Source organism: Umbelopsis ramanniana (assembly GCF_025399195.1).
Source record: "Umbelopsis ramanniana AG unplaced genomic scaffold K450scaffold_26, whole genome shotgun sequence".
NCBI classification, from domain to species: domain Eukaryota; kingdom Fungi; phylum Mucoromycota; class Umbelopsidomycetes; order Umbelopsidales; family Umbelopsidaceae; genus Umbelopsis; species Umbelopsis ramanniana.
In genome coordinates, this window is record NW_026252112.1 from 266607 (window position 1) to 291490 (window position 24884).

Below are 24884 nucleotides of genomic sequence, written 5' to 3' on the forward strand. Positions count from 1 at the left end.
GATTGTATTCCTCGCAGCACATTAAGAGCACCGATCCCCGGCCATGATTTGCCGGATATTTCTAATGATTGCTCCCTAAGGTAAGATGAGGCAAGACAGTATGTACTGAATGCGCGTATGAGGTGCTAATGCTTTTCCCCTAGTGCGATATACACTATGCCTAATCCTGGTGCTAGTCAACCCTTTAAACCAGCACTTCTTAAAGGAGTCCGATTGGGCAAGAAAAAATTGTCTTGGGAGGACTTGCAACGTGCTACGTTTGAAAAGCAAGAACATAGAGGCCGAAATGATAGATGGGATCCTCAAGGTCAACATCTTGCACAGCATCGTGAATTGTGAGTATTTTTATTTGTGTTGATGGATATTTGGAAGTTGAGTACTGACTTGTCCGATCTTCAGTAATAGTAGATCCGGAGGCCGTAACGGAGGCTATAACCAAGGAAATAACAATAGCTATTACGGTAATTCCTATGACAACTCGTATAATTCTCGAGGTTATGACAATCAACAACACCAAGGATATCAAGATTCGAGATCTGGAGGCTATGGAGGCAACTCTGGCGGTGGTTATGGAGGTTACGGAGGTGGCCAATCAAACGGTGGTGGCTATGGAAATGGCGGCTACGGCGGCAACCGCGGTAACTATGGTGGCAACTATAACAGCAACCGAGGCTACCGCGGTGGCCAACAAGGTTACCAAGGGCAACAAAACTACAACGCTCGACCTAGAGGAGGCGGTGGTGGCTACCAAAACTATGGCGGCGGCGGTGGCTATCAAGGCGGAGGTGGCTACTCTGGTCAGTCTCGAGGTGGATACAGAGGCGGCGGCGGCGGTAACTCTTATCAGGTATGAACACTTTTCTATTTGCTGGTACACAACTTTCAATTCACTAATTGCCAATTCAACAATAGGGTAGAGGAAACAACTACCAGCATTAAGCGAAGAAATGCTCAATAGGATCGTAAATGAGCACACAGCTATCTACCAATCAATACAAAAAATAAAATACTTGCAATTTCTGACTCTGTACTGTACTGTATAACAACTTGTGATTATAAATTGTTGTCGTTATGTTAAACGTGGCGAAAATGGAAGGAAAAGCGTACGTTGACAGTTGCATTCACAAGCAGCTTACGACCCATGGCTTCAAACCGATATGAAGAATAGACTATTGGTATTTTATTTCTGCTACTGTAGTTGTTTTGACAATCCTAAACGCCGCTTTCCATTTTATCGTTGTGTTGATGTAGTCTTGGTAAGCCTAGAGAATCAATGACATGTTGTGGCATGCAGTAGACAGGATCGATGCTTCTAAGTCCATCGTACTTCAACAGCGCTAAACCAGCGATTCCAAAATGTGTATGAAAGACATCCACCATATCGCCCGGACGATCTGAAATACCACCATCCTCAAGATCCTAGTGACCACATGAATGAATAATCTTGACTTTCAAATAAAAGAACAAGAGCAAAACTATAAAGATTTTACCTGGGCTGAGAGGATGAATTCCGTTAATTTTTCAGGATTAATCCAATCCATGCGATCTATCGTTGCCAGCGATGATAGCACCCACCAGGAGTAGCAAACCTAAGATTCAAGATGCTCTGCGTTACTGAAAGTAGAGTGTCCCAACTGAGGATGGAACTCCATACTTACATCTTCCAGTTTTTCTGGTCTACCATTCAGTCCTCCATTCTTTAATTGTCTTTCGCACAGCCACCAGCCCAACAGATCTCTATCTACATGATGCAGGGCTCCAGCAATGGCGAGAGCGTTGACGCAAGTAAAAACTACACAGAGATTTAACGTTGTATCCGCGCTTTTCGAGTACTGGAAATTAACACTTACTCTGAGCAGAATGACTTTCACCACCGGGCTGATTGCCAAATCCTCCGTCGTAATTTCGGCACTTTACTATCCATTCCACACATTTTTTAACGTTGATATCGTCCAGTCGCTTCAACAGGGAGCAAATAGAGAGCGCAATGTAACAGAATCTGGTGTCAACTTCTCCCCATTGGTCTCCTTGGAAGGATCCATCCTCATTCTGTAAGCTGGCAACATCTAAATTGGATATATCCAAACGCCATGAATACATGTACAGCTTGCCCCAGCATACTCTCGTATGTCATGCCTTACATTTTACGACTTTGTCGGCATCGATGGCGTCCAGTGCGTTCAGGGTAGCTAAAACTTGAATAGCAGGCAAAGTGTTTTGAATATGTGGGTCATGACCAATATGTCCACCGAATCCACCACTCTCATGTTGGCAGTCGCAAACATATTTAATAACTTCCTCTCGTGGCAAGGCGTCGACGTGCTTCATGAGATCCAGAGCTGTTATGCCCCAGTATATTCCTTGTAGGCGCAAGTGCTCGGTGAGCCAGTATTCTAGATCATCCTTTTTCGTGTTTAGCGATTGAATGTATTTGACGTGGAGGTCAACTTCTAGCTTGTCTGTCTTTGGTGGTTCAGTCGCCATTGAGTCTGTTGATTCTTGAGCGGATTCGTCTGAGTCCTGCGTTGCGTTCAGACTCACTGTGGTGATGACCTGAGAACTGTGGGCCAATGAAATTTCGGCCAATATAATTTTTCGTCCAGAACTTTGACTTTTAGGAGCCTGAACAGAGCCATACATAAAGTATGTTTTTCGAAAAATTCCTTTTTGAAAGATTGACTCATGGCTCATGCTTGTAACAAACAGCTGTTAAATCACTATAGTAAGAAAAAGTAGTATATCCCTATGTAAGTGCGTTTTAAAATTAAAGAACGTATGATAGAGGTACTTGTTTGCCAAGATATATAACTCTATGATGAAGCATCTAAATCTTTTTAATTAATAAGTCCACCTGAAAGATGGAATATAACATCCTAAAATCCATTCATATACAGATATTGCGGCCTTGGATATAATCGCTGAAGTTTTGGCTTCTCGTCAAGTGTATGAACGTGACTGCTAAACGACTTTGTCCAGCTTTTTGTGAGCTCAATTTTTTTGGGAAAAAAAAAAAAAAAGTTACTTTCCATTGACATTGTCAGCTTCAGAAACAATGGTCAAAACAGATGTACAAGGAATATCAGCAGGTGATATCAAAAACAAACACAAAAGAGAGGATATATACCACAGACAGAAAGCCGAGAAGGCAAAAGCCAAACGAGAAAGAAGACTGCAGATAAAGAAAGAAGAGGATAAGAATCCAGAACTGAAAGAGGTACAAACAGAAGATCCAGATCAACAAGTTATCATGCAAAATCTAACCTTTTAACATCCTGCAGACTCGTCTGAAGAACAATGTTCCGAAGACTATTGATAATACTCGAGAGAAAGAAGATACCTTTGTTGAGGACGATGAGGAAGTTGCTCAAGAGGAAGCCACTGACGAGTTCGCTCAATACTTTAGCGGCCAAACTCCAAAGATCTTGATTACAACTTCCAAGCGAGCAACACCGGTAAGTATATTCCATTTTCTAGGCAATATTGTTATTTGAGCCACCATACTCATTGCCTCTTCTACAGGCATGCTACGACTTCTGCGCTGAAGTCATGTCGATATTTCCTAATGCACAATTCGTCAAGAGAGGAGAAAAACATGAAATGCGAAAGATCATCCAGTTTGCAAAGAACAGAGAGTTCACGGATATGATGATTGTCAACGAAGACAACAAAACACCCAATGCCATTACACTGGTCCATTTACCTGACGGACCCACCGCTTACTTCAAGCTCACTAGCATTACTCCCGCTGACAAGATCTCGGGACATGGTCGACCAACAGCTCATCAGCCAGAAATCATTCTTAATAACTTTAATACTAGACTCGGTCATACTGTCGGTAGAATGTTCTCAGCCTTGTTCCCTCAACTCCCAGAATTCGAAGGTCGACAGGTTGTCACATTCCATAATCAGCGAGATTTCATCTTTGTGCGGCGGCATCGATATGTGTTCAAGGACACAGAAAGGGTCGGTCTTCAAGAACTTGGTCCCAAATTTACACTGAAGCTGAAGTGGCTGCAAAAGGGTACTTACGATCGAAACGGAGAGTACGAATGGATATTTAAACAAGAGATGGAAACCAGTAGAAGAAAATTTTTCTTGTAGTGTACAAACTTGGGTTCATGAAATACATAATAGCATTTTTCTCATATTGGCCGCTATCATAGTTCGCACTTGGTTGCTTGGATGGGCTCAAAACCTGGCTTATACAGTATGAATGAGCAAATTAAGTATCGGCCAATAAATTTTCCATCCTCCTCAAAACCACCTGGTTTGACATTCAACTTTGAGGCTTGATCTTGTTGTCAATCCAAATCATTAAACTCGAAAATGGCAGATGGTGAATGGCATACTGTGTCACGCACCAATGCTCCGGCAGCACAAAAGGTAGAAGCGACTTCAAAGAAGACAAATGCTCATGGCCGAAGATCGTCCCACAATCAGGGCCACCAACACAACTGGAGACAAAAGCCCAAGTCAACTGCTGCTAACGGTCGCTCAGCTGATCAGCAACAGAAGTCTCTGCACCGATCGAAAGACGCTACTATGCTGAATGCTGCTGCTCCAGAGTTTGTCCCCTCCGGTCAAAAGGATCATAACCCATTCGATCTGCCCGAAGACGACGATAACGATGATGATGAAGAGGAAGACGACGGTTCTCCTGACCCAATCGACATGCCACTTCCACCATATCACACCACCATCATTGTTTCATGCCCTTTTGATAACTGCTCGGCTGTCGTACCATTTTCAGATACTACATCACTCGTTCAGCATATGAAAAATGAACATCAACTTGGATTCAGGAACATCCACCACATGTATATGGCTCTCGAGGCGTACTTGCAAAAGTGGGCACACATCATAAGGGAAAAGGACTTGAAGGAATATGGTGTACAAGAGACTGTAGATGGAAAGGGTAAGCTGTTGCGGAAGTTACTCTGAATATATTTTCGACTTACTGACTTTTATCGGGTTCCTATAGACATCTTTGTTATTGATCCCGAACATTGCAGCACAGACAAGGACATACGAGATGAGATGCAAAAGGAGAAGCTGGTAAGCTGGTGTACTGTACTCTGAATCCGATCATTTGAAACTAACAGCCGGTTTTAGGCGGAAGTATTGAAAACCCAAGACAGAGAACGACATGTGGATGCAACCATACCCCGAAAATGCCTCTTCTGCAAGAATGTATGTGATAATAGGTAAGGCTCAGTGAACTGATTTATTGGAGCGTCAGAAGGGCCTGGAGCTAATGATTGCGATTCATAGAGCCGCCTTATTCAAGCATATGTTTGCTGAACATAACTTCAACATTGGATTACCGGACAATCTTGTCAATGTCAATGAGTTCCTAGATATGCTTGAGTCGAAGCTTGCAAAGTAAGGCCCACCATTTAATCTCGAAAATAAGTGTTCCCGTGCCCCCTGACTTATGATTTCCCTTTTATGTTCAGCTTGCAGTGCTTGTACTGTGAGAAAATGTTTACGGCGGCAGTTGTGCTTCGCAAGCATATGCGCAAGAAGAAGCACTTCAAAATTGCACCCAATAACCGACTATACGATCGATTTTATGTCATCAACTTCCTTGAACCAGGAAAGAACTGGGAGAATTTTGAAAACGATCGATATGAGAGCGACGAAGACCGACGCGATGAGTAAGGAACTACTGACATGGCAAAATGTAGGCAACAACACTAAGTCGCTAACATAATGTTTTTTACTGCAGCTCTTGGGCAGACTGGGATGAAAAGGATGCAGAGCCCACCATGTGTCTTTTCGACGAAGTTGTAGTCGATACTCCTGAATTGGCTTTGCTTCATATGAAAGAACAACATGATTTTAATCTTGATAAAATTCGAAAAGATATGGGTCTCGACTTTTACAAGACTGTAACTCTGATCAATTATATTCGACACCAGTCTTCTTTCAACCGATGCTACTCGTGCGGGACCACTACAGACGCCTTCTCAGAGCTAAGCGAACACATGCAGAAGAATGGATGCTTTAACAACGTCCCTTCTTTGGATGCTGAGTTTTGGAAGGATCCAAAGTAAGGATAATAAAGATGGATATGCAAGGCTTCTTACTTGATGCTTACTACATTCACTCACTCTAGGTATCTCCTTCCTACGTATGAAAGTGATCCACTTCTTACGGCGATTGATGACGGCGAAGACAATGATGACATGGATATCAACCTCCCTGATGAAGAAGCCAACCAAAAGTATTTGCAACAGGCCGCCGCTCATGCTCAAAAAGAAAAATGAAAACTAGTATCAAAACAGAGGTCTCCATTTAATTTATATGTCATCCGATGGTACAAGGAAATGTGATCTTATAATAAAAAAAAAAAAGAAGAAAAAAATAAAAGAGGAAAAGTGAAGCCCTATATTATTACTTTGCAACCACTAGAATAAGAGTCAGAACGCAGGCTACCACTACGATAATTAATAAGAGGCAACACATGTTCTTGCGAGCATTCTTTTGATGGCGGTTCGCAATAACAAGTTCACTGGCTGCGTCCCGTGTGCTCTGTGCAATATTGAGAACATTTCCATATATACTCTCTGTTCAAGGATGAAGTGTGAGTATAGATTTTGATAAACGAGTCAAATGACCGAAAATACATACGAATTCCGCTTTCCTGTTCATTGACGAGAGTTCCCAAGTCTCTAAATATTTCATTCAACTCTGTAATACCCTGTTCAATCTCTTGGATTTCTCCTTCTCTCTCGGTGATAAGGGCCTCATTATATTCAATCTCATTATCCAATGCCTGCAACTGCATTCGTCGTTGTGGGTCCTCAATCACAGGTGGCTCGTGCTCTGAACTAGTGTGTTCTTCCAACTCGCTATATTAAGAAGTTTTAAAAAGGTGATCTTGTCTGTACCATGATATACTGCACACTTACAAAGGCTGTCCAGATTGAGATTGTAGCATCGCAGTTGTAGCCTTTGCTTTATCAACATACTCGCGCTGCTTGCTAGCAGAAAGTCGTTGCGCCCGTTGAAACTCTGAAATGACCTTTTGGAAATCTTTGGAAAGCTTTTGTTGCTCCAGTTTCCTTTGACGCTATAACCGATTTCATAAAAAGTATTAGAACTCGGCCGCCGGTAATATGACTGAGGGGGCACGTGCGTAGTACTAACGGAAGTTCTCTCATCTGGTATAGGGCACTGTGAAAGCAGTTTGATGTCTTCACTGGTATCTTTTACAAGGTCTCTTGTGGATTCTGTGACATCGTGACTACATAGGGGAGTTGCATATTGATGTTAACGCACATGAAATTTAATACCGATCTACATTGATAAATATACCAAACATACAGCTTGTTTCTGATTTCGGCAGAATCTCGTGGACTACCCAAGAACTCAATCAACCGATCGATGCTGGATATGTTACCATTGATATGGAAAATCTGTTGTGAAATTCGTTGGGTTATTTGCTTATAATTGAGGTCATCGTGCTCCTCTATGGATTGTATATGAAGCAATGTTAATATTTCTCCGTTGAATCAAGGTGTATAAAATTTGTTATTGCTGAGTTACCGATAGCTATAGGACCAGTTCGTGCTCTATTCCCTCTTCCAGGGTTTGATGGACCGAAACCTCTTTCAAGATCATTGAACGACATTGTGTAAGAGGTTGAAATTAGACCGAGAGATAGGGGGTGGATAAGCTTGGCGAAGCTGAGCGGTCGGAGACACAAATTGAGAAAGTCACGGGATATGCCATCATCTCAATTGGTGGGCGATTTGCAAGTTTGACGCAGAGACAAAAACATGTTGTCGTTTCGGCTCAATTTGTCATCTCTTCACGTCTTATTAATATTTAACTTTTCCTAACAATCACTTCTATCCATGGAATCAATGGATAAAAAAGCTCCAGTAAGCTACAATGCCAATAGCACATGCAGCTAACCATGCCTATTATCCCCGTCATTGGCGGCGGAGAAGCTGAGGAAGCGTGCGAAAGCTGCATACCCAAACAGTCACAAGTATCCATTTTCGTCTTAAAAAAAAATGTTTTATAATCAAGGAAAAGGGTATAAATTACTGTGCTTATTCCAATTTGCTCCACTCCAACTTCTCTTCTCTCTTCATTATAATGGGTCAACCTACCTTTGACAACAAGTCGCACGACCTGGCCGCTTCTGGCTTTGGAACAAGAGCAATCCATGCTGGTCACGTTCCTGATGGCTTGACCGGCGCTGTCATCCCCCCTATCTCTCTGTCCACCACCTTCAAACAAACTGCTGCTGGTGTCCACAAGGTAATTTCAGTTCTTCATGCGTTGGTGCTAGTGAAACGATCTTTCTCACACTTGCGCTTTATAATAGGGCTTCGATTATTCTCGATCTGGAAACCCCACTCGCAACAACTTTGAGGATGCCGTTGCCCTTCTTGAGGGAGGCAAACACGGTCTTGCTTTCAGCTCTGGCTCAGCTACTACTGCTACCATTATTAACAGCTTGCAAGCTGGATCACATGTTATCTCCGTCAACGATGTCTATGGTGGAACTTACCGTTACTTCACCAAGGTGGCTGTCGGTAATGGCGTCGATACTACTTTTGTTGACTTGGCCAATGCTGATGATATTGAGCCTCACTTCAAGGAAAACACTAAGGTAAGCATCTTTACCAAATCACGCCATTGGAGGGCTGGATGGCTATATTCAAGGGGGTTTTTTACTAACTTGGTTCTGTAGTTGGTTTGGATCGAAACCCCGACAAACCCAACCCTGCGCATTATCGATATTGAAGCGGTGGCCAAACATGCCCATGCCCATGGAGCTTATCTCGTTGTCGATAACACTTTCATGAGCCCTTATTTCCAGAATCCCTTGTCATTGGGTGCTGACATCGTGGTTCATTCCGTCACTAAGTACATCAACGGTCACTCTGATGTCGTTATGGGAGTTGCTGTCACCAACGATACTAGCATTTACGAAAAACTCAAGTTTTTGCAAAATTCTTTGGGAGCTGTTCCATCTGCTTTCGATTCATTCTTGGCGCGACGTGGTTTGATGACCTTAGAAGTTCGCATGAAACGTCATGAGGAAAATGCCCTTCGTATTGCCGAATTTCTGTCAAAGAACTCTCACATTGACGAAGTTATATACCCTGGATTGTCGTCTCATCCACAACACGAGCTTGCTAGACGTCAACAACGTGGCTTTGGAGGCATGTTGTCCTTCCGTATGAAAGGCACTCTTGACAATGTGAATGTTTTCCTTCAAAACCTTCAATATATCACTCTGGCAGAATCTTTAGGAGGAGTCGAATCGCTCATTGAAGTCCCTGCAGTAATGACTCATGGAAGTGTCAGCGAAGAAGACAGAGCTAAACTCGGAATTACCGACACTTTGGTCCGATTGTCTGTGGGCATTGAAACCGCTGAGGATCTGATTAACGACCTTGCACAGTCTTTGGATGCTGCATATTAAATATTTCTTTTCATTCCTTCTTGCTATCATCGCACCATCTTTATCTTGGAAATAGAATCTTCCATCAATCATAATCATCGTATACACTTTTTAGAGCTTTTTTTTTGGGGCATTAAAACACAAAAATTTCACTTGTATTTCATGGCATATTCAAAAAACGTCTGATTTTTTTTTTGTTATCGTGGCAGTGTTTCTCTGGCGCACCAAGTGAATCGCTACAAAGGTTTATACGCCTCTGGACTCTGCTGTGTGCCAAACTTCATGCATGGTGCCATCAAATGTGCGGGTATAGCTTGCTATTATCGGGATGACATCAATGTGACACTTCACAGTCAAAGGCATGAATTTAACCGATTTTATATAAATTTACTGCCTTTATTTGCCAAAAAAAAAAAGAGCAGTATCATCATCCCCTTCTTTCTGTTATCATGACTACCATTAGTATTGGAAAATATCTTATCCACCGTCTCAAGGAAGTTGGTGTGGAAACTATCTTTGGCGTTCCCGGAGACTACAACATGGTATTGTCAGAGTGACAACTACTACGGTATATGGTGTTTTTTACTAATCGTGTCAATTTTTTCAGCCACTTCTTGACCAAATAGAAGGTAGCTATGAGCCATTAACAGCATCATACTCTTAAGATTATAATACTAACAGCTTTAACAGACGATAAGGACGTGTTTTGGGGAAACAACGCTAATGAGCTCAATGCTTCATATGCTGCCGACGGCTATGCAAGAATCAATGGTGTAGGAGTAAGTAGCATCTCAATATACCAAAGTATCACCGGCGTAGGCGTACTAACGGACATTTTACTGAAGGCTTTGGTTACCACCTTCGGTGTCGGAGAGCTATCAGCTATGGCTGGTATTGCTGGTTCATACTCTGAAATGGTTCCAGTCATCCATATTGTTGGCATGCCTAATACCAAGTCTCAAGCTACTGGTGCTGTTCTCCACCATACTCTTGGAAATGGCGATTATCATGTTTTTCAAAAGATGTTTGCCGAGATTACCGTTGCCAATGCCTTGTTGAAGCAAGAGAATGCAGCCGAGCAAATCGATCGAGTCCTACAACATTGCATTGCTAACGTGCGTCCAGGTCAGTGTTATTCCGATGAAGTCTGTCAAAATTTTGATGGACACTGACACCCTTTGCAACCAGGTTATATCGGTATCCCAATTGACTTGATCAATGCGGAAATTACAGTAAAAGCCTCACCAATTCCATCACTGAGCTTGGACATCCCTAAAAACCCCGAAAAGACTCATCGAGCAGCTCTGGAGGATATCATCGCAAAGGTAGAAGAAGCAAAGAAGCCCATCATCCTTGTCGATGCTTGTGCATTGAGAAGAAATATGATAAAGGACGTCCAAAAGCTAATCGAAGTATCTGGCTTTCCTACCTTCACCACTCCTATGGGTAAAGGCGGAGTCGATGAGGACCAACCTGCCTATCGGGGTTGCTATGCGGGAGATGTCAGCTATGACGAAGTCAAGCAAGAAGTGCATGATTCCGACCTCATCCTAGCTATTGGCTGTTTGAAGGCTGATTTTAACACTGGCGGTTTCACATATCACTTGGATTCAGACAAGGTGATAGAATTCCACAGCTTTAACGTGAGCGTCCACTACGCAACATACGAGAAAGTTAGTAAGTAGCATTATTTCATCTTCATCAGGTAGCTTTGGACTTTCTCAGTGGACATTATTTTTACTGACTACCATTTCTATTACCAGGTATGAATCAGCTCATTCCGGATTTAATCAAGCATTTCCCCAAGAAGCGGTCCATCGACTTTGGTCCACGACCCTGTGGTCCACAAGCCGATAGCAACTCTGAAGTCATCGACCATACTTACTTCTGGACGAATATCCCGCGCTTCTTGGAGCCAAGATCTATCATTGTTGCCGAAACTGGTACCTCCATGTTTGGTGCTATCAATATGAAAGCTCCAAAGGATGCGATCTTCATTACTCAGTTCTTATGGTTAGTTTGATCATAATATATACTCCACATCGTTTGCTTTATACTAATGGTCATCTTTTAGGGGATCCATTGGCTATAGCGTTGGTTCGGCCATGGGAGCCGCTATGGCCGGGCGTACACAAGACAGACGAGTCTACCTGTTTGTTGGTGACGGCTCATTCCAGTTGACGGCACAGGAAGTGTCGGTCATGCTACATCAGGGCCTTACCCCTGTCATCATTATCCTCAACAACGATGGTTATACTATTGAAAAACTCATCCATGGACCTGACAGAAAATATAACAACTTCCAAATGTGGCAATACAGCAAGACATTAGAGTATTTTGGCTGTAATTTGGAGCACAACCTCAAGGAATCGTTCCAAGCTAAGGTTGGTGCCCAAGCCAAAGTCACAACCCGGAAGGAACTAGAGAAAGTTCTTGAGCAAACCAGGGCAGAAAAGAACAAGATCCACATCTTGGAAGTTTGCATGCCTCAATTGGATGCTCCCAGAGAGTTATTGTTGCAAGTGAAGACTTCTGAAAACCGTTAACCGGTTGATTATGGATGGAAAGCACACCTTAACATAGCATTATATTTACAAATCAACACTTCGTTTTTTCATCCAACAGTATGGACAAGGTGATGTACACATGTCGCCAATTCATCTAGTTAGCAATTCATCAAAACCAATAAACCGAAGTGGCATTATTGATATGACCTAAATTCTCCTCACAAACACACTATCCATCCTTATGTATCCATTCGCTTGACACCTGCGGACAATCATGGGGTGCCCATCGAGACAAAACAGCAAGAATTCCACACAATAAATTAAATAACTGCCATAGGTAAGCAATGACAGGTGTATATTGACAGTCTGCCGTTGCAGGAGAATACAGTACAATTTTATGCAATATGATGGGTATGCGTTAGACATTTAGAAATAGAAATACTTAATCCTCATCGTAGTCCTCGAGTCTCGTCCATCCATTCTTGTCCGCGCCCTTGATCAATCCAGCTTGATCATCATGGTCCGTTGAGCTGTCACCAAGGCCACGGACCTTATTCCACAATGTGGAGTGCTTTGGCAGCGGACGACCATCTGATGGACGAATCTCTTCTTCCTTTGCCCGCCAATCTTGTTGGTCTGATGCGGCATAGGTGCGTGATTCCGGCTCGCCCTCATGCAAAGCGATCTCTCCCTTCTTCTTGTTCTTTTCGCCTTCAGGATCATACACAAACATAGGGTAATCGGTTGTTCGACTATGGTTTGCGGGAGGATAAACGCCTAGTTCGTGACCAGTGCTGGTGTTGTCGTTTCCCATTCCAGGCAACCAATATGGAGTGCTGGCCTTTGTGCGCTTTCTTCTTCTGTAAAAGTACCATATACCGGCTCCAACAATTGCCAGGAAGGCAACGGTCGAAAATGAGATACTAAAACCCAACTTCTTGGCATCTGAGGAGCTACCTTCGTTATAAATAATGGGAGGGAGTGCAGGAACAGGGTTTCCGCCTGTGCCGACGTTGGTAGATGGGAAGCTGAGAGCACACGCTGGGACAGGTGCAATGGTTTGTGTTGCTGTTGGGGTAAATTGAGTTACCCATTTCCAAGGTGAGGTCGACATATCAAGAATAGCGAGTTCGTTCGTGTAAACAAAATGGTTATCCTCAGTCAAGTTCGTATAACCTACAGAGCAAAATGCAATTAGACATGCTTTGACATACAAGGAGAGCTACATGAGCAGTGTTTGAGACTTCTGACATACCCCCCATAATGATCGTATAGTTTCCAACTCGAACTGCTTCGTGACCTCCTCGGCCGATAGGAGCAGTTCCACTAACTGTCTGTTGCGTCCAGTCCATTGTACATGTATCGATAACCCACACGTCGTTGTAAAATGTACGTTCAACACCAGCTTGATACCATCCACCAAACAATACCAGCGAGTGGCCGTCTGGACCTTCAGACATTGAATTCCTATCAAGCAGATGAACCAAAGAAAACTGTTAAATGGTACCCCATGATTATGAATAGACTGGACAATACTCACTCTAATCTGGATGGGGGGATATCTTTACCGGTAGATATATTAGCAATTCTGCAGTCCGTAGTGCTGAGGTTGAAGACTGAATAGCGGTCAGAGTTAGAAAGCATGAACTAGCACAGGCTTCGTCAAAAATAAAGAAAAGTAGCAGATAACATACCGAGGGCTGTGGAATAGTCCTGAATGGCTTCCGAGAAAGTGTTGGTTGTAGTATTTTTTGTGGCGGCAATCCCACCAAGAACGAAGAGCTTTCCGTCTCTAGACAAAATGTTAATTCTATTTCACTTTAACTCGCTCAAAATAGCTAGATCCCGGCTTACACAATATTTGCAGTATGGCCCGCCTTAAAACCAGGTCGAAGGTTTTGTTGTACAGTGTCGACAACTTCTCCCCAATAGCTATGATTTGTATCATAGGTGTATACATCATTGTACTATACATAATATCTTTGATTAGAAAATGTTCAATGCATAAAAGAAATTTAAATAAATACATACATATGTCATTGATGAATCGGCATTTTCGGTTCTGCCACCAAAATACCATGCAATGTCATTGGAATCAATATTGGCAGTCATGGACATACGATCTGACTTAGGGAAACCGAGAGTTAAAGCTGAAAGAAAAATTGTTATTGCTTGCAACGATAATCATCAACTACGATAAATGACTTACGTTGGTTAAGGTTCCCGGTGCTATTTGTTCCCTTGGTATTATACGCAAGAATGCCTGTGGCGAGGGCATTGGAACCACCCCGACCGGCTTGTGCATACAAAAAGCCAGACGAGTCTCCATAAGCCACACCATAATCATAGGGTGCTGCAATGGAGTTCAATGTAGTTACGTTCAGCCTGCTCTGCCAATTGGCTGTAGTTGTTGTGAAGGGCTGTGACATATCCAAGGACCATATCTCGAAAGATGGCTGATAAGCAGAAATTAGTGGTTAATATGATTGTTAGGGTATTGATTGGTAGGTAGCTCGTATTACTGACCGAAAGGGAGCCGAGTGCATACAAAGCATTGTTCAACAACACCAAACTAAAAAAAAAACCTCTATATATTAGTTGTCTGCACACCTGCAATGCGTTGAAATCGTTAAAACCAGTGGTAAAAACATTACTTGAAGTTTGAATAATTCTGCGGTGATGAATATTGAGCTGATACATAGGGAATGGCCGAAATGAATGACAGAATGATAAATGCATAGCCCATTGACGCATTCATCATTTTTGGAGTTCTCGGGGTAGGATCACAAGTGCTAGAAGTTCTCCAGCTAAAAAAGTGTAATGCTTTGTTCAGGTTACACAAGATGGTGAGAATCCACATGATGAATAACTTGGCAGCATGATTTTCTGATCTGTCGGGAAAAATACGTGCTTCAGCGTGCTTCAGCGTGCTTCAGCTAGAGATTCAACTGGGTATGATTTTTGACTGAAAGGTTATTCATTCTGGTCTAAAGCTTCTTTAACTAGTTTGCGTTTAGTATACGATAATGAAAGTTGAAATGTCTACTCCAAGCCAAGTTGTAAGTCACACAAAACTGCTTCATTTACGCAGTGATTATTTTTAGGGGCGGGATACTTGGAAAAAGTACATCTTACTGCATTCATCACAGATAAAACAAATCACCAAAATACGAGATTTGCCGAATGGGATTGAAGATAACTCGACACCCTAGTCTTATTGTTGAATTGCAACAGTGACTAACCAGCGCTGTGCAGATCTCAGCACGGCAGCGTATTTGCAACTTTATGTTCTTAAAGACGAGGCGTGACTGGCAGAGGTTACAATCAAATTTGCTCTAGTGCTCAGCAACCCTTCCGTAACGTTTTTTTTACTCTTCGCTCTCACATTTAATTACTTAGGTTGCATACAATCTCTAATTTTATTACTGGTTGAATTAGATGACCGCATCTAAATATTATCGACCAAACATTCTGCAGGTGGATTGACGTCAAAGCCCTCAAATCCATTGGGGTTCTTTGTCTGCCAATTCCAAAGGCTGACGCACATTTCATCGAGGGTTTTTTCTGCTTTCCAATTTAGTTCTGTGTTGGCTTTACTAGGATCTGCGGTAAGGTTGGTTACATCACCAGGGCGACGCGGGCAGAGTTCATAAGGTAATTTTCGCCCAACAGCTCTGTTCATGGCTTGAATCATTTCCAAAACGGTCGAACCTTCACCAGAACCCAGATTATATACAACGCAGCCAGGATTTGTCTTCAGCTTTTCAAGTGCAGCCAAGTGACCAGAAGAAACATCAACAACATGGATGTAGTCTCGTATGGCGGTTCCATCCTTGGTAGGATAATCATCCCCAAACACCCGAAGCTTATCTCGCTTGCCGATGGCGACTTGACTCAAGAACGGCATCAAATTATTTGGTACACCGTTAGGGCTCTCACCCATAAGACCAGACGGATGTGCACCAGCAGGGTTGAAATACCGCAACAATGCAGCGTTGAATTGGGGATCGGCAGCGCATAAATCCATCAAAATTTGCTCAATGAATGTTTTGGTGCGACCGTATGGATTAGTAGAACCCTATCGCCATAATTATCATTAAAAAGCCCTTTTCATGGACATTTTAGGACCATGGTTGGCCAACAATGATAAGAAGCACTTACAATTGGAGACGTCTCAGGAATTGGAATCACAGGTGGGTTACCATATACCGTTGCTGATGAGGAAAAAACAAAATTCTTCACGTTTGTTTCGTTCATAGCTTGTAAGAGATTGAGGGTACCAGTAATACTATTGCGATAGTAGGCAAGTGGTATTTGGGTGGATTCACCAACAGCCTTCAGACCTGCGAAATGAATGACAGACCAAACATCAAATTTGTTGAATATCTTCCTTAGGCCATCCAAATTCAGGATATCACACTTGAAAAAATGAACTTTCTTTCCAGTGATCTGTTCGATGCGACGGATAGCTTCATAAGATGCGTTATACAGATTGTCGACCACCACGACATTTTGACCTTGTTCCAGCAATTCTACAACGGTGTGAGATCCTGAAGGGACGAAAGGGAATAAGTATAGTTTCGTAAAGTATAGAATTTGATTTTGATGAGATTTTACCAATATAGCCAGCGCCACCAGTGACAAGGACATATTTTGAATCGTAATTAGTGGCCATCATGTTGAGTAGAAAAGTACTGCTGCTTGATAAAGTTGTGGAGATTTGAAAGAAACACGAACTTGAACCGATCTGATAGGGTATAAATACTAATTGCGCCTCCGTGTGCAACGGAAGACTCCTTTTGGTCAAAGTGGCGCAGTATGGGCCTACGGGGTTTAGAAGAATCTCTTCTGTTTGTCATCATTAAATGACCTGCACAAAGTTAAGCGTCCATAGGGATTCCTCGCATGGAATGAAGAGAATAATGAATTTCCTAAAGCTAAGTATTAGCTAATGCTGAAGGTCATCCCATGGGCTTTGTCATGCTTAGGTCAGCACACCGCGGATATTCATTTCAGTCAGAACTGATCGACTTGAGGCGACTGCGGTAGGTTATTGTATCGGCAACGAATGCTTGCAGAGCTCTGGCATCTCCACGTTTATCTTCATGTGGGTTTGTTTAAAAATAGACAGTGGCATTACGGATTTATGAAATGTGCAACCAACACTTTGAAAATAGATCTTTCTAGCTGGTCTGTGCACATAACAGTCATTTGCGCGGTATACAGCCAGTTCTACAGCGGGAATAGGAATACTTGCCATATGGAGGAAGTTTTAGTATTGTAAAATACCAATCAAACGCATTCTTTATGAATTTCGAATATAAAAAAAAAGGGCTTGCTAATAGACAGCTACAAATTGCGGCAGAGAAAAAGAATGTACAGAATTCGTCGGCCATGAAAAATTGGAACTGGTTTCATTATCCACATCGAAAAATACATAAAGAAATACCCGCCAAAACGTAGCATACTACTCACAGTGATACCACCGTTTTAATAAGTGGATAAGTTCCGGTTCGGAGGAGTTAGCGGGTCAGACGTGAGCCTCATCCATTGACAAAATTTCAACAGAAGCGTAGGCAATACAAGTCAACTTTATCGCCACCTATTCAATACACGAAAAGCAAAGCCACCAAAGTAAGGGACGTAATCTTTCACTTCACAACATACTTTTCACGAAGTCTGACTATAGTCATTAGTCCAGATAACCGTGCATTGACTACAGAAGTTATTGCCATTTATATAAACTATGTGTTTTCTTTCGAGAGCGACAAATATCGTATTCACTGTCAATTGCCCCAGTATGCAGAAGGTCCGTAATTACAAAGTATCATAAATATTTGCACCTTGAACTTGAAATACAAACAGCGATTGTTACTCACACACACACTCTCTCTCTCTCCTCTATCCGCAAAAGCAGATATTGAGTTGACATCTGCTGGGGTCTCAAGTTCAGGGGAAACGCCACTAGTATGGTCAAGGCATTCATTTATTAAAGTCATGTAACCATCATTTAAAATGCAGCAGTGCAATATAGGGAATAAAATCAACATGAGTATCTGTTACAAGCAATCAAGCAAGAACAAATAATGACGCGTATGTATCTGGGACTTAACCAGCGATACTACCGTCAGTGGAGGTAGCAACGATGGAACTCTCAGAGCTGCTAAGGGAGCTTTCTGCGGTGGAAGTGATGCTATCTGAGACAGAGCTTGAAGCAGCAGAGGAGCTAACAACAGTAGAAGAAGGTAATGGAGAGGGGAAGAGCGAAGGAAGGGCAGCGGGAATAAGGCCGTTAATATCAACGACAGCATCTCCTCCCAAACAGGGAATGGCAAAGGTGCTAGATCCAATCATGATGGAAACCGAACGGGTAGCACATTCATCGCCATTGTGACCATTTTTGCCGCCTTTTTCACCCTTGTGCTCATCATCATTGTCATCATCACCCTTGTCTTCGGACCAAAGTTGTTGAGGTTCGGCAGCCTTGACATTACCTTGCTGAACTTCGGCATTTCCTGCCTTTGAAAATGGTGTGGCGTCAACAGCGCTAAGTGCATACAAGCAGCCGATTAGAATGGGAATGGCTGAGCGCATTTTCAGGATATGTTAGAGTGAATGCTGAAAAATCTGGCACTGAGATTCAGCTTTTATATAAGCAATTTAATGGTAGTATTGCCCTTGAAAAATTTATTATAATACCCCTGAGATTAATCATACTGCGGGCATCAAATGTTACCCATTTGACTTTCATTAAAGTGTTTGAATATGCAGATAGCTTTCTCAAGTCTTCCATTTAGACAATCATCATTTTTCACCTTTTTATGACTTCTTCCGTCGGTAACAATGATGATGGGATCGCTGTCTGTGATGGTGGACTTGAAAAGCACATCTATGTCATTTGATTAAAGTATCGTTTTTATCAGGTGACCAAGATATATTTTACTTAGCCTTCATTATCGCTCATCATGGCAGCAAGTGTTTTTACTTCAATTTGATTTAGATAGTAAGTTAAAGAACTCTACTAGAAATTCCATCATACCATATTCGATTCATTCATGAGGCAAAAAATTAATGATACATTTCGTTTTCATGTCATGGAAAATTGCAAACTAAATATGTCACAATATCTTCAGAGGTCTCAGCATACCAAATCAATATAAATTTGGAAAGCTGATTGATCATATGTAATTTACCTTTAATATAGGCAACATCAAGTAACTCAAGACGATAATTACACCAACAACAGGGAAAGGCGAGGGTGTTTAAGCTTACGACTAACTTTCTAAAATTTGCATATGTCCTGGTTTAGTGCAGTAAAACCTAAGCAACGGGTGCATGGCATCCCAGTTCAAATCTCTGCCGATTATCCCGGATCGCAACTTAAGAACTAGGATATGAAAGCGCCATTGCTATCATCTGTCCACAGCAACCTCTATTCCCAAAAAATAAGCTCAAATTCTTTCTTAATTGAAAGATCTCGACTGTCATTTCCCTGGTACCCTATCAGGTACTCATTGCATAACGGTAAAATATGTTCGTTCGAGTTAAGTGTCATACTTTAATTTTCAATTTCCGGTCTAGTGCTTCCGACACATTAGACGAAGAATGTATGTTTATGCTTATTGTGAAATGACGTCCCATTGTTACTGATGATTTTTTCAACTTCCTTAGATAAAGGCTATTTAACAAACCATCAAATCCATATGAATGTTTTATTCGCGAAAGTGCAATAAATGCCATGTCACAAAACAGAAAGCGCTGCTATTTAACAATCATTTGAAAGGCTCATTACCTATTTTAAGGTGTATACTGTGAAAATAATTAGAACGAATTGGAAGAACACTTTTCAGAGAAGTTGTTTGTCGCTTCGATGCGGCGATTAGAATAACATTGTGCTTATGATCTGCGAACCAGACACGAAGAAGCGTTATTTCGTCGTGATAAGCATGATAGCAATAACAAAATGACACCCTGAAAGTCATCATGGCAAGCAAAATCATGTTTTTACATTTTTAATGTAACATCCGGATGGCATTTTCTTCTCATTGAACGTAGCAAAATAGTAAAAAAAAAAACACAGATCATGCCATCAAAAGGCCATTTTGGATAATGAAGTCGAAAATATGTGCTCGTATTAGCTTATGCAAAAAAAAAACTCCATTTTCAGGACTTTGCGCTGCTGAGCGATGAGTGTTATGCTAACAAATGTATATCTTACGTGAGGTGAACACTTTGGTGATGGCACTTCAGGCGCATTTCAATACATAAATAAAATCAAACATTGGGTATGAAGTAGTGACTTAGAACGTGTTACGCGCACTATTGCATATAAAAAAGTGTTCGGTTGAACACGGTACTTTGAACACAAGCTTGTGATTGACTTTGATTCAAGTGACGTATTCGAAAACTATGACAGGCATGAAGAGTACTTTTCATCGACATCCATTTGAAATCCTCAAAACGATGTCGAAATGGTCCACAGTTTACCAAGGAGGGAACTGGGCCACATTACAAGTATGGCAATTGGTTTTTTTTTCTGGTGACTTAAAAAATATTTTATCCCTGAATCCGTTTTGACGAACTTCTTAAGATCACGAGCAGTTCCATGGAGCAAGGAGTCCTTGACCTTGCATACGATAAGAAGACGTTGTCTCGTCAAATTGAATGCGCAAGTTATCAATGGCATCTGGCGGCAACGGAATCCCCTCAGCTTTCTCGAGATTGTTTAGAACCGTGGTTTATCTCACTTCAAAGCCGAGATCATTACCGTTAACATGCCATTCAAAAGCCAACACAACTATAATTGCTTGGAAGAGACCTATATTTGGCTTTCGCGAAAAATAATCGTCGTGATGGCGTTGTCTGTGGATGAGTCTATAGTTAAATCTGATTTCAACACTGTACTTAACGCTGTAGGCTGAAATCCGCTGAAGATGTCGGACTCCAAGTCAAGGCCAACCCACATCGGATCCAATTAAATGCAAATCCAAACTAGAGGAGATCAATAGGCAGTAGAAGCGCAAATCAGCTGTTCAGTATCATTTATAGAGATGTTTTACGTCTTGGATTTCCATAACTAGTACACTTCCACTCTCATCGCTTTAACCGCAATAGAGCACAGAACTATGTGACAATTCACAAGTTAGACTGTTGTTCGGCAGTAGTTCTTGCTTCAATGATAAGTCGCAGTCTGACTATAACCAAACAAGGCTTTAACCAAGATGAGCCAATCTACAGAAGTACACACTTTCTGCAATATTGATTTCTCTCTGGACGAACTCCTTTGCATTACTCCATCTTGAAGTCAAGCTTTTGGTGTTTACGTAAAAAAGGAGATTAAGCAAACGACAGATCGGATTGTTGACCCTTACAATGAAAAATATCACGAATTTTTCTTGTACTGCCGAAAGCTCCATTGTACTTTTGAGACGTTGGCATGCAAAGGCCCAACATATCCCGGTGAGTAACCTCGTCCACTTGCATCGGAGATAGTGGCAATTAAGTCATCAGTCCACGTTTCAACTTCGTTGCATTCATTTATTAAGATAATTACATTATCATCCGTTATGCAAAAGGAAATGTAGATACGAGAAGATCAACTTGAGCATTTGTTTGAAGCAAACCTTCAACAAATAAGTACGCAAAAATTATCTGATACATCTATCAGCTTTAAGGGGTGGTTGCTGTGGTAGTGGTAGTGGTAGTGGTAGTATCGGTAGTGGTAGTGTCGGTAGTGGTAGTGTCGGTAGTGGTAGTAGTGGTAGTGGTATCGGTAGTAGTAGTAGTGGTGGTGGTGGTGTCAGAGGTGGTAGAAGCATCAGAACTGGAAACACCAGAGCTGGAAACGTCAGAACTAGAAGCAGCAGAGCTGGAAGCGGCAGAGCTGGAAACAGCAGAAGAGCTAGCAACAGAAGAAGAAGGAGATGGAGAGGGGAAAACTGAAGGAAGGGCATCGGCAAGAAGACCGTTGAGATTAACGATAGAACCGGCTCCCAAGCAGGGAATGGCATAGGTGCTAGATCCAATCAGGATGGAAACTGAGCGGGTAGCACATTCATCGCCATTGTGGCCACCTTTGTCCTCCTCATCATCATCATCACCCTTGTCTTCGGACCAAAGTTGTTGAGGTTCGGCAGCCTTGACATTACCTTGCTGAACTTCGGCATTTCCTGCCTTTGAAAATGGTGTGGCGTCAACAGCGCTAAGTGCATATAAGCAGCAGATTAGAATGGGAATAGATGAGCGCATTTTTAGTATGTTGGAGTAAATGAAGTGAATGCTGAAAATGTGACATTAAGATCGATCTTTTATATATGTGACCTGAAAGAAGGGTTGTGTGAAAAATAACTTTATGATACCCGTAGATTATGATACCACGAGTATCAAACTTTACTTATTGAACATCCATCGAATCTAAGGGTTAAATGCAGGTAGCTTTCCCATGCCTTCAATTTGGTCGATTTATTACTATTTTCCAAGCGTTTTCATACCTTCTTTGGTATATAAGAGTGTTTATAAGTTAGATTTTTTTATTATAAGTTCAATTTTAACAACCAAATAATTTGAATGATTTCTTTTTATCAATCGGCTAAGACCATTTTCTAGTTGACCTTCTTCTCGCCCATGGCAGTGAAAGGTTTGGCTCCGCTTTGACATGAGATGCTAGGCTAGAGAACATGAAAGGAAATTCATGAAACCATATTTGATTAAGGCTTGATGTAATCAATTTATTTTTCCACTTTGGTGCTTCCGACGTAATAAACGAAGAATGTATTGTGATGCTATACAATATGATAACAGTTTGCTATTAACAATTTACTCAATTTTCCTTAAATAAGGGTGATTGAATGACAATCTTATCCCTAAGGAGGAGATGTTTTCGAAAATGTTTGTAAACACTATGCCACAAAAAAAAGTTGCCACCAGCTTAACGATTCTTTTAAAGAAAATGCAAGGCTCGTTATTTATGTTAGGAGAATATACTGCGAAATGATTGGAATCAATTGGAACCAATCTGTAGAACACAGTTGCACCGACGATGGTTCGTCGCTTCATTAGACTAGCTTGCGCTTTAAATAGGCTGCTAAACACAGGACGAGAAGTTACTTCGCCAACGTAGAAGCCTGATAGCAATAGCATAAATGCTTCTATGGGAGCAGATACTTACCTTACCGCCTATCCACGTTCATAATTTTTTTTATGCTGTGGTAAGCTAAGTCATAATTTGTTCAGCAGTCTTCGGATATCGTTGAAAGCTAGATGATAATTTTCTTTTATTCCAATTCCAATTCATACCCTGGTGCTATTGGCGTTGAGCTATCGGGATAGTTTTTAGCTGATTTCCATACATCATAGGAATGCTTTTGTCGGGTTCTGCTAGTCTAATACAGCATCCTAAATTCAGTAGACCAGCTGCGTGATTTCTTCTAGCTAGGTGGCGGTACCACTTTTAGTTCCTTTTATCTAATCAAATATATGCTCTTTTCATAATGGGCTTCATTATTGATTATCGCTGAGCCAGATACAATTTACCGATTGATGGAAAGGATTCACTCGCGTACTGTCACCAAATCCTGCAGTTCGCAGACGGAGATAGAGCATTATTGAATCTCAGCTGTGCCAGCTCATGTTGTAGAGATGGGCAATTTAGATGATAATACGATTAACCAAGATTTTTGAGGATGTTGACAAATTACAATTGACGCATAACATTCTACTACAGGAGAAAGATTTTATTACATGATTGTAGCAGGTCAGATTTCTTTAACGTCAACCAAACATGAGCAAATCATTCGACATCGCCTATCCAAATATCGTGTAACGGGCGTAAATTTTTGGATACACACTTTATCATGAAAACATTGTCATTCAGAAGTTACATTCAAATGCGAAAACATGCTATCGTACTTAACAAAAAGGTATTTACAGTACGATTCATCTATTGCTGTAATGCTTCTAAGCTGATGGAAAAACGTCTCCTCTTGTCTTTAGCAGCATATGAACAGCACAAGCTAGTCTTAATCACAGTGACAAACAATCGATGTGCAATTGTATTCTCCCATTTGGTTCTAATTAGGTTCTAATTAGTTTCACAATATATACCCCTCGCACAAATAACGAACCTTACATTCTCTTTGAACGATAATCAAGCTAGTAGCACTTTCTTTTTGTGGTATATTGTTTATAGACAAGATCCGCAAATAACCTCCTTCTTAGGGATATGATGGTTAAGGATCTTTTATTGCGAAAAGGCTTATGAGCGTTAGCGAGTAACGCGTCGCAATAGTAAAAATGGAATTATTTGCGCCTGAGCGAAGCGAAGAAGCCTCGCTTTAGCACAAAAATAGCAAAGTAAGAAATGAAAGTGGTGAGAGAGCAAAAAAGAGAGGAGGGAATACAAGAAAGAGAATTAGAGTGAACGCTAGGAGAAGTTGTCAGAAAAAGATAAAGAGGGGAAAAGGAGTAGAGGCGAAATATGCGGGGGCACAAAAGAGAAGGTGTACATATTGAGTACACGAAGAAAGAGAAAGGGAGTCAAGAGCAAAGAGTTTGTACCGAGAAGATATCCGTAAGTGGCAAGTTGTGTAGAATTAAGGTGGTCGGAAGTCAAAGTCATCACTGCCGGTGACAAAGTGCAAAAAGGAGAGGAATAGTCCGACCTTCCGTTGATTCAGAGCATGATCAATATAGCTATAGTGCGGCGTTGGAAGAGGAGAAGGAAGTAGGTCAAGTTCTCGAGCGCCAAGAAGGGAACCGAGATGATAGCATCGTGTGATGTGTCCTCGAGTGAGGACTTCACCACCCTGGCATTTGTATTTGTGAAGCAAGGTATTAAATCGGTATTTTCGAGCTATCAAAAGTATTCTTGGATTCCTGATGCGTATAGATATATCAACCAAAGCTCTGTCTCGAGCGGAGGGTAGGATATTGCGGGCTATGGGTGATGCGGC

General features: G+C 41.6%; 11 protein-coding genes across 11 annotated transcripts; 4 read left to right on the top strand and 7 right to left on the bottom strand.

Annotated features, from left to right (window-relative positions):
- Nucleotides 1-1156: 1156 nt before the first annotated feature.
- On the bottom strand, nt 1157-2561 carry K450DRAFT_240649 (uncharacterized protein). Its single transcript, XM_051588963.1, has 5 exons — nt 2142-2561; nt 1851-2066; nt 1659-1792; nt 1491-1589; nt 1157-1419 (listed from the first exon to the last, which is right to left on the bottom strand). Exons 1-5 carry the CDS (start codon nt 2482-2484, stop codon nt 1213-1215), a joined length of 999 nt encoding a protein of 332 aa, XP_051444861.1. The 5' UTR covers nt 2485-2561; the 3' UTR covers nt 1157-1212.
- A 456-nt stretch (nt 2562-3017) lies between these two features.
- Nucleotides 3018-4254, top strand: K450DRAFT_240655 (uncharacterized protein). Its single transcript, XM_051588964.1, has 3 exons — nt 3018-3214; nt 3279-3452; nt 3520-4254. Exons 1-3 carry the CDS (start codon nt 3053-3055, stop codon nt 4099-4101), a joined length of 918 nt encoding a protein of 305 aa, XP_051444862.1. The 5' UTR covers nt 3018-3052; the 3' UTR covers nt 4102-4254.
- Nucleotides 4255-4277: 23 nt separating this feature from the next.
- Nucleotides 4278-6626, top strand: K450DRAFT_240658 (uncharacterized protein). Its single transcript, XM_051588965.1, has 7 exons — nt 4278-4915; nt 4982-5055; nt 5113-5204; nt 5272-5382; nt 5457-5657; nt 5729-6052; nt 6119-6626. The coding sequence occupies exons 1-7, from the start codon at nt 4327-4329 to the stop codon at nt 6267-6269; spliced, it is 1542 nt and encodes a 513-aa protein (XP_051444863.1). The 5' UTR covers nt 4278-4326; the 3' UTR covers nt 6270-6626.
- K450DRAFT_240663 (uncharacterized protein) lies at nt 6227-7675 on the bottom strand. The gene is made up of 6 exons (XM_051588966.1): nt 7552-7675; nt 7330-7474; nt 7153-7249; nt 6915-7075; nt 6634-6854; nt 6227-6569 (listed from the first exon to the last, which is right to left on the bottom strand). Exons 1-6 carry the CDS (start codon nt 7634-7636, stop codon nt 6397-6399), a joined length of 882 nt encoding a protein of 293 aa, XP_051444864.1. The 5' UTR covers nt 7637-7675; the 3' UTR covers nt 6227-6396.
- A 434-nt stretch (nt 7676-8109) lies between these two features.
- K450DRAFT_271690 (uncharacterized protein) lies at nt 8110-9448 on the top strand (the record flags this gene model as incomplete). Its single annotated transcript, XM_051593021.1, has 3 exons — nt 8110-8274; nt 8342-8629; nt 8711-9448. 3 exons carry the CDS (start codon nt 8110-8112, stop codon nt 9446-9448), a joined length of 1191 nt encoding a protein of 396 aa, XP_051444865.1.
- Nucleotides 9449-9655: 207 nt separating this feature from the next.
- Nucleotides 9656-12232, top strand: K450DRAFT_240677 (uncharacterized protein). Its single transcript, XM_051588967.1, has 7 exons — nt 9656-9969; nt 10035-10056; nt 10118-10206; nt 10273-10552; nt 10616-11104; nt 11191-11440; nt 11502-12232. Exons 1-7 carry the CDS (start codon nt 9877-9879, stop codon nt 11971-11973), a joined length of 1695 nt encoding a protein of 564 aa, XP_051444866.1. The 5' UTR covers nt 9656-9876; the 3' UTR covers nt 11974-12232.
- A 1-nt stretch (nt 12233) lies between these two features.
- Nucleotides 12234-13161, bottom strand: K450DRAFT_240687 (uncharacterized protein). Its single transcript, XM_051588968.1, has one exon. The coding sequence runs from the start codon at nt 13046-13048 to the stop codon at nt 12377-12379; it is 672 nt and encodes a 223-aa protein (XP_051444867.1). The 5' UTR covers nt 13049-13161; the 3' UTR covers nt 12234-12376.
- K450DRAFT_240689 (uncharacterized protein) lies at nt 12875-14172 on the bottom strand. Its single transcript, XM_051588969.1, has 5 exons — nt 13966-14172; nt 13789-13901; nt 13629-13726; nt 13475-13550; nt 12875-13401 (listed from the first exon to the last, which is right to left on the bottom strand). Exons 1-5 carry the CDS (start codon nt 14050-14052, stop codon nt 13092-13094), a joined length of 684 nt encoding a protein of 227 aa, XP_051444868.1. The 5' UTR covers nt 14053-14172; the 3' UTR covers nt 12875-13091.
- Nucleotides 14173-15096: 924 nt separating this feature from the next.
- Nucleotides 15097-16644, bottom strand: K450DRAFT_240692 (uncharacterized protein). The gene is made up of 3 exons (XM_051588970.1): nt 16552-16644; nt 16096-16484; nt 15097-16012 (listed from the first exon to the last, which is right to left on the bottom strand). Exons 1-3 carry the CDS (start codon nt 16610-16612, stop codon nt 15383-15385), a joined length of 1080 nt encoding a protein of 359 aa, XP_051444869.1. The 5' UTR covers nt 16613-16644; the 3' UTR covers nt 15097-15382.
- Nucleotides 16645-17902: 1258 nt separating this feature from the next.
- Nucleotides 17903-18535, bottom strand: K450DRAFT_240694 (uncharacterized protein). The gene has a single exon (XM_051588971.1). It carries the CDS (start codon nt 18526-18528, stop codon nt 18043-18045), a length of 486 nt encoding a protein of 161 aa, XP_051444870.1. The 5' UTR covers nt 18529-18535; the 3' UTR covers nt 17903-18042.
- Nucleotides 18536-21413: 2878 nt separating this feature from the next.
- Nucleotides 21414-22352, bottom strand: K450DRAFT_240695 (uncharacterized protein). Its single transcript, XM_051588972.1, has one exon. It carries the CDS (start codon nt 22180-22182, stop codon nt 21604-21606), a length of 579 nt encoding a protein of 192 aa, XP_051444871.1. The 5' UTR covers nt 22183-22352; the 3' UTR covers nt 21414-21603.
- Nucleotides 22353-24884: the final 2532 nt, after the last annotated feature.